The sequence below is a fragment of the Cricetulus griseus genome, chromosome X (assembly GCF_003668045.3).
Source record: "Cricetulus griseus strain 17A/GY chromosome X, alternate assembly CriGri-PICRH-1.0, whole genome shotgun sequence".
NCBI lineage: Eukaryota > Metazoa > Chordata > Mammalia > Rodentia > Cricetidae > Cricetulus > Cricetulus griseus.
In genome coordinates, this window is record NC_048604.1 from 99,305,291 (window position 1) to 99,313,511 (window position 8,221).

General features: G+C 40.7%; 1 protein-coding gene across 1 annotated transcript in view; it reads right to left on the reverse strand.

Annotated features, from left to right (window-relative positions):
- Positions 1-3,265, reverse strand: part of Bmx (BMX non-receptor tyrosine kinase) — a 46,778-nt gene extending 43,513 nt beyond the window's left edge. Inside the window, exons 1-2 of the mRNA XM_035450177.1 lie at positions 3,125-3,265; positions 2,164-2,268 (exon numbers count right to left, since the gene is read on the reverse strand). Coding sequence (XP_035306068.1) covers positions 2,164-2,268; positions 3,125-3,262 — 243 coding nt within the window. The 5' untranslated portion in view covers positions 3,263-3,265. The remainder of the gene's footprint in view (positions 1-2,163; positions 2,269-3,124) is intronic.
- Positions 3,266-8,221: the final 4,956 nt, after the last annotated feature.

The window sequence follows — 8,221 nt, forward strand, 5'->3', positions numbered from 1 at the left end:
TTCCTTTTGCTATGCCATGTTAGGTAGTTTTCCCACATTCTGGTCAGTTTACAGTTTGTGTTTATATTCAGGAAAACTGTGTCTCCTTGTTATGTCATTCTGTCATATCATGTAGCATCTCAGACACTCCACACTATGTGTTTTCTTATCCCTTAGGACAATGCTTGTTTATGGGGCTGGAGGGATAGCTCATGGGGTAAGAAAATCAGGGTGTGTTCCCATGCAAACCTGTAAGCCCACTGCTCTGGAGGTCACACAGAGGACAATTATTGGGGCCCCAGGATCAATAGGAGATCCTGGAATAAGGTGGAGAGTGATAGAGCAGGACACCGGGTGTCCTCTTGCCTCTACACTGAGGACACCCCATGTCCCCTCTTGCAACCACAAACATATGTATATATCTGCCCCAATTTGAAAATTACAATGCCCTCTCTAGATCAGGCTTATTTTACAACTGGAAAACAACACATACCACTCATGATAGGTCTTCTAGAAACTGGGCTCATACTACTTCAATATTTTTACTTTTATTTATATATGATACATATGAATATGCTTTTTTCTAGCAAATGAGCAATTATACTCAGAGATAAGTTGTGATATATCTTTTTTTTTTGGTTTTCCAGACAGGGTTTCTCTGTGCAGCTTTGGAGCCTATCCTGGCCCTCACTCTGGAGACCAGGCTGGCCTCGAACTCACAGAGATCCGCCTGCCTCTGCCTCCTGAGTGCTGGGATTAAAGGGTTCTTTTTTTGGTTTTTCAAAGTTTGTGATATATCTTTATGGTTATACAAATGCAAGTAGTGGGCTAGGAATTCCGTAGGACCGGAAAACTTTTGTGGTTTTAGGTAACCTCTATGGTCTGCTATGTTTGGGGTCACCTCCATGGGCACCCTCTCCCTTGGTTTTCCCCAACTGGCTGATAGTTTTGTGATGGGCCTAATTCAGCTTAAGTCCCTTCCCAAAGACATTTTTGTAGCATGGAAATGGGCCATCGAGATGGCTCAGAAGTAAGGATACTTGCCACCAAACCTGATGACCTGATTTTGATTTTGATCCCCCTAACCCACGTGGTGGAAGGAGAGAATTGAGTCCAACAAGTTGTCTTCTTACTCCATATTCATGCTGCTGCATGTGGGAGTATGTACACACACACACACACAGACACACAGACACACACACACACAGACACACACACACACACACACACACACACACTTACCCCCACAGTAAATAAATAAATGTTAAAAAAAAAGAATTCTGGGGGCTGTTGAAATAGCTAAGTGATTAAGCACACTGACTACTCTTCCAGAGGACCTGGGTTCGATCCCCAGCACCCACATGGGAGCTAACAATTGTCTCTAGCTCTAGTTCCAAGGGAACCCAACATGCTCTACATGCTGGCAAAATTCTCATACACATAAAATAAAAATAAAGATCTCAAAAACAAAGAAAGGAAGGAAGGAAGGAAGGAAGGAAGGAAGGAAGAAAAAAGAATGAGTGAATGAATGATTGAATGAATGAATGAATGAATGAATGAGTGAATCTTTGGTGTAAATTACCAGTGCAGTACCACCTGTTTCTCTGCGGCAGTCTCTTTCATTCCTTTATTTCCCCCTACAGTGCCTCTGCACTTGCTGTTTAGTTCTGCTGCCTCCTCCGACTTTGCTAGTTGAGATCTATTCATGGTCACCTCCAGCAGAACATTTTCCTGACATCTTGTAGTGAGGAGCAAAGCACAAGGAGTGTACTGTATCACCCTCCATCTTAACACTCACTCTCACCTCCATCTTCACACTCACTCTCACCGTATTATGATGGTGGAGACAAGTCAGGGTGGGGTTGGTACTTAATCCTGCATGGATTCCTACTTGTTGTTACCCAAGAGAGAGAGACACCACAGAGGTTCATAAAAGAGATGGGTAGAGCTGAAACAGGTCAGACCGCAGTGGCTTACATTCATCTTGCTTCACCTCCCTCTGAGGGAAGCAGGTTGGCAAGGAGGGTTCTGACAAACTGCCAACACCCACTTGGGAATATTCCAGACATTATCATTGTCTCAAGGGAGCATTTTGCAATATTGTTATTTTCCTGTGCACAGTGAGCTAATACTAGAAAATATTAAAGAAACCGTCCTCCTCTTTTTTTTTTTTTTTTTTTTTACCTGAAAGGGGTACTGTCTCTCCACAGGTGTCTGCTCCTCTAGGTTGACTTTTTCCACACATCTGATTTTCTTAATTTCTATGGATCCTTTTCTGCTTCCTCGTTTCTGAATTCAAAAGCAAACCAGAAACCATATCACGTTGGTGTGTCATGGTAGCAGCTAAAAGTGTACAACCAAGTTAATGTCTAGAGAGAAACTAAGGGATGTGGAAGCCAATGGAGACGCATGTCCTGTTGCTCCATGGCTGTCACAATCATGTTTCTAAATTATGAACACATGAACACTTGCTTCTCCAAAAGCAAGTATGTGAGTGACAGTTAGCAATCTTATTTGAGAATTGTGTAATTTTGTTTTCAAACCACCTGCCAAGTAGTTAATAGAGAAATCAAGATTTAATGGCATGAAGCAGCTTCACTTTGTTTCAGTTTTGTGATGGCATTTTGGTTTTTCTCCCATGATCAAGTTCTCAATGGCACCTAGCTGTTGCTATTCCCACTGCTGTTTTAAGGCAGAATTTCTCTTCTTCCACACTAACATTTGAGGATGAATAACTCTTTGCTGTGAAGTAGGACCTGTGCGCTGCAGGATATTTTAGCGGCATCCCCAGTCTCTAGCCATTTTATGCCAGGAGTGCTTACCCTCCCACTCCCAGAACTAGTTGTGACAGCTGAGGTATCTCTAGTCATCGTCCAGTGTCTCCCAGGAAACAAACACTCCTTCAGCTGAGAACTACTGTTTAAGGTTCATATTATGTTTTGTCTTAATAAAAACAAATGAGTATTTTCAAAAGTCCCTTTCTTGCTTCATCATACTTTGGTTAAAGAGAGGCAGTGTAGCACGTTGACACAAGCTGATATTCACTCTTAGCTGAGAAAGCTGGCATTCTTTCACTATAATCAAGTACTATGTGGAGACTTGGGGAAAATGATAACTAGAACAAAACAAGGAAGGGAAGCCTTACCATTTTGTCATACTCGTAGTAGGAAAGGCTTGTTTTAGTTAAAACAAAAAGTCGCTCCTTGTAATTATTGGGTGACATTTTCTTCTTTTGCTGTGACCTTTTGAGAAGCAGTTCTTCTAGAATGGATTTGGTATCCATATTGTCGTCCTAAAGAAAGAATTAAAATGATTGCAGTATCTAGCTAGGTTCAGGGAGAATAAAGAAACCAACTTCTGAAAATGAGACTGATTTAGGATTATAGATTAGACCATATACCCCTAGTAGTTTTCTGTGGCTTTTGTTCTGAGTTTGGCAGTATGTGGCTTTTCTATAGCATTTTATGCCTTCCCTAACACATGTCTCACTCTGTATCCTCAAGTCACCATCTTTGCATCCTCCTCCTGACTACCTCATCAAAATGGTCCCTACTGTCTAAACATTCTATACACATCTATTGAATGGAATAGGAGATAGTAAGCTCATTTAAGCTGCATTTCAGGAAGCCCACCATGTATTAAGTAACAAACCAACTGAAATTTCCCTCCATGCCTGTGGCCAGTGGTTTCTCCATATTATCCAAATCATCACAAAACACTGCTATCATTGTAAAGAAGATTCACCATCCTGAACATGATATAAAGGATGCGGGTATAATTAACAATATCAAGATTAAATCAAAGGAAGAAGATGGGTGAAAAGGCAACAAAAATGTTGACAAAAGAGCCTCAAAAGAACAGCAGAATGAGTACATTTACAAAGGAAACACTTTTCACTCCCAAACTATGGGAAACACTTAGATCTTAAGGCATTTAGAGAGAAAAGGAAGCACATCAATTCTCTCTCTCTACTGAGGTACAGCAGTTTTAGCCCTCTCTGTGATATCAGGTCTGATAAGAAAAATAGTGATGTTAAGCCGTGGGCCACACAGATAACCTTCAAGTTCTTCTTTGCTTTGGGAGACTGCAACATTATTTACAATTAGGTGCCCAGTAGTTCAGATCTATCTCTGATCCTCTGAAGATAATTAAGGTTACTTACCTTAGACTCCTTGGAGCTGAAGTCTACGTTTGGGTCTTAACTTCAACTCTCAAGCTGTAAGCAAACAGTTACTGCTCTGAGGCACCATCTCTCATGTTCTGCCCGACTATGCCAGGGCCATGCGTTAAAAGAGAAAATATTTGCATCCTATTAACACTCTTGATCAGGAAGCACCAGCACAGACATTGTTCCCTCAGGATGGAGGCTGGTGCAGTCACAGAAGCAAACCCAGCCAGGCACTAGCAGGTCCTTCCTACTAGCCTAGGAGTACACCACAGCAGGTAGTAGACAGAAAGGGAAACTAAGAAACACAAGCTAGGGTTCAATAAATCACCACTTGTCGATCCTACTGATATAGACCACACAACTCTAGAAGTGGGAATTTAGAAAAACAGCTCTTTTAAATCTATATACATAGGTCAGGAGAATGTGACTATTGAAAACAATACTAAGGTCATTGCATGACTTATGGGCAGACTACAGGAATTCCTATTCATTAAATAGAAGAAAACATTGCACACGTGTGGCTCTGGATATTGTTTTATGGATTTTTTTAGAAGGGATAATTCTTTTGTGAACATAGCAAGGGGCGTGGTGATGAGATTATTCATCAGGCATTTGCCACGCAAACTTGATGACCTGAGTTTTGCCTTGAAACTCACATAAAGGTGGAAGGAGAGAATTGATGCCACATATATGTCTTCTGTCCACCAGCATGTACAGCGCGCGCACGCGCACACACACACACACACACACACACACACACACACACACACACACACAAACAACACACATACACACAAAAAAACCATGTTTTAAATTTAAAAATGAAGTTGGGTAGGTAGGGAGTTGGTTAAGGGGGAGGGGAAAGAATATGACCAAAATATGAAAAAAATTAGGTCAATTTAAAAAAATGAAAGAATATCAGGCATAATTGCACATACCTTTAATCCTAGTACTTTAATTTCAGCACTTGGGAGGCAGAGGCAGGCATATCTCTATGAGTTTGGGGCCAACCTGGTCTATATAGCGAGTTCAAGGGAGCCAGAGCAATGTAATGAGACTCTGTCTTCAATTTCTTTCTTTCTTTCTTTGATTTTGTTTATTTCTGTTGCTGTTTTGTTTATGAGACAGGGTCTCACTATGTAGCCCTGGCTGTCCTGGAACTCACTTTGTAGATCAGCTGGCTTCTAACTCAGAAATCCACCTGCCTCTGTCTCCCAAGTGCTGGTATTAACGGTGTGAGTCACCACCCCCAGGCTCAATTTTTTTTTTAAAGAAGAAAATTAGGATTAGTTTATTTTGAGCAGTGTGGACACTGGTTTCTTTGCCTGAGGTTGGATGACAGGGCAGAGGAGGGTGAGGTATAGGTGGCAGGACCTGAGGAAGGAGGTGTCATACCTCCTTTCCACCTCTGCTGACATTCAAAGTTCCTTCCCTAATAAGATTATTTCCTATATCCAAAGTCTATGGCAACAAGAGAACGTTCTTGAAAATGCATGGAAATTATGAAGTAGTAGTTTTATGTTATAGACCTTTTGTGGGGTAACCAAACATTAGGCATAGTTACAGGGTACTTTCGTATTGTATTCTGCATTAAAAACATTCAATGCTCTGCCCAATTTTCTCATACACGTGCAGCTAAAACAGTCTTTCTCAAAGCCATCTACTGACTCAGCAGATCTGATCAGAGAATGAGTTTAAACAAGCAGGGCTTCATGTCTGGGGTAAGATGCAGTTTTTTTCCCTCTCCTGCATGATGATTTACATACTGTGGTGTTCATCAAGCTCTCATGCATTTCGAATTAAAGATGGGGCTGGAGGAAACTTTATATAGAGGATTAAGGAAAAGAATCTCAAAATCCTCTGTACACTAGAGGGAAGAAAAGGAGGAAGTAGAAAGGGAGGCTATCAGGCCTTCAATTACATTCTACAATAAGTTTCTAAGAGTTTACAAACCTTCTGCACCAGACAAGGTATAACTTGTCAAATTTCAACATCATGCTTCATTTAAACCTGCCCTTTGTCAATGTTTGGTTGGGTATTTTTTTCTACTTAAAAAAAATCACATGATATGTGCTTATTCTACAAACCTGAAAACTCAAGTAGGCCAAAGAAAAAGACAAATGTATCTCTAGATTCTTTTCCTTTCAGATATATAGGCACGCATGCTTACTGTCATTAAGATGGGGTTACATTCTGTTTGTGGAGGTCTGTCATGTGTGATTCTCGGGTACCAGGCATTTGGAGTCATGTGTCTCTGAAATCCAATTTACGAGGGCCAGGCCTTCAAGGTTATGGTCCCTAAGGTGAACTCTCAGGTCCTTTTACAAACTGGAAGAACCCTGTTTTGATGAGCCCCAATTTTGTCATCACCAGATTAGTTTCTCCTAACAAACTAGCATGGTTTCTGTCCAGTGTTGGGCCTTCCCTTCTGTGGACTTCTCTAGCTACAGGGGCATCTGATACCCCTGGCCTTGTGAGCATTGCACTCATGTACACTCACATGCTAAAAATAAAATAAATCTTTTGAAAGTAAAGAGTTTTGTTGTGGCATCTCCACACATTTATCCCCAACTACCCTCTTCCAATGCTATCTCCTTGTTGTCTTGCACATTTCCTGCAGTGCTCTCCTTTGTTTCCCCCTCCATTCAGACCTCTTCCTCTTCTCTCATAGTCTCCTTTCTAATATTATGTCCTACAATACATATGTGTACATTTATACATACATGTACATAGAAATTTACATTTTGCACATAAGAGAAATGTGGTATTTGTCTTCTGAGTGTGTCTTATTTCTTTCAACCTGATGATCTCAGGTTTCACCATATTTTTTTGCAGATGTCATAATATGCTTTTTTTACAGCTAAATAGAGGTGTAAACTGAAGGAATTTCTGTGGCCATTTACTACAGGAAGTGATACTTGATTAGTTTTTAGAAATGCAAGGCACCCTCCTTCTTTAGTGGGATAGCAGTTAAAGAGGGCTCAGATACTCCTACTGACTAAAATGCCTGCTCAGCGATCTGCAACATTTGCTGTGCCCACCATCATTGACAGGAAATTCAGGTGGGAAGGCAAGAGTAAAAGAAGACCCTTTCACAATACACTGTCACATGAAACCTAGTTAGCATTAAACAGAAATCTATTTCCATACAGGAGTGGGTGGGATTTGGCTGGACTGTCATAATACCACCCACAAAGAATAGAAATATCAATTTGCTTACCAAATAATCCATGCTGCCTATTTCCATAAGCATATCAAACTACATGGAGGGGAGGTAAAACCAAAAGCTGACATGACAGAAATAAATACAGTGAAACCAGCAACTATCATGCTATTAATTACATACATAAAAACTATGTGTTGAATTAGTATGACTCATAACCACATGGTTATTTAAGATTCACAAGGAAATGATCTTACGGGAGGGAGTAAGTGCAATGTGGCAGTTCTAGTTGGCATGCTTGACCTCCAGCCCGAAGGGTGTCTGACACTGAGTGACTGGTTCCAGAAATAAAAGTCACTTTTCCATGACCCCGAGTGACAACAAATATATGTGAGATAGGTTTCATGACTAATTGATATGTAAGGGTGTTATGCAGCAGTAAACTCCAAAGGTTCAAAGAGTGTACAATTGTCATTTGCCAGCTGTAGCACTGGATTAGGCTCCTTCTCTCTTCTAAGTTTTACTGGCCCAATTCATAAAATGAGATCTGTTAAAGCCCTCTTGCATTAAGCCACTTAAATGAAATACCTGGCATATTATGGGCACAACAGCCTGAAGAAGAAAAAAATGAAAGAAAAAGATTATTTTATTTTTAAAAATGTGTGTGTGTGTGTGTGTGTGTGTGTGTGTGTGTGTGTGTGTGTGTACACAGATATGCACGAGTGAATGTGGTGCCTTTGTAGGATCCCCCTGGAGCTGAAGTTACAGGGGGTTGTGAGTCATCCAGTGTGGATTCTGGAAACCCAACTCTGGTCCTCAGCAAGACCAGTATAGTATAAACTCTGAACTGCTGAACCATCTCTCCAGCCCCAAAAGAAAACAAAAAATTAAATCATAAAAGTTATTACCTG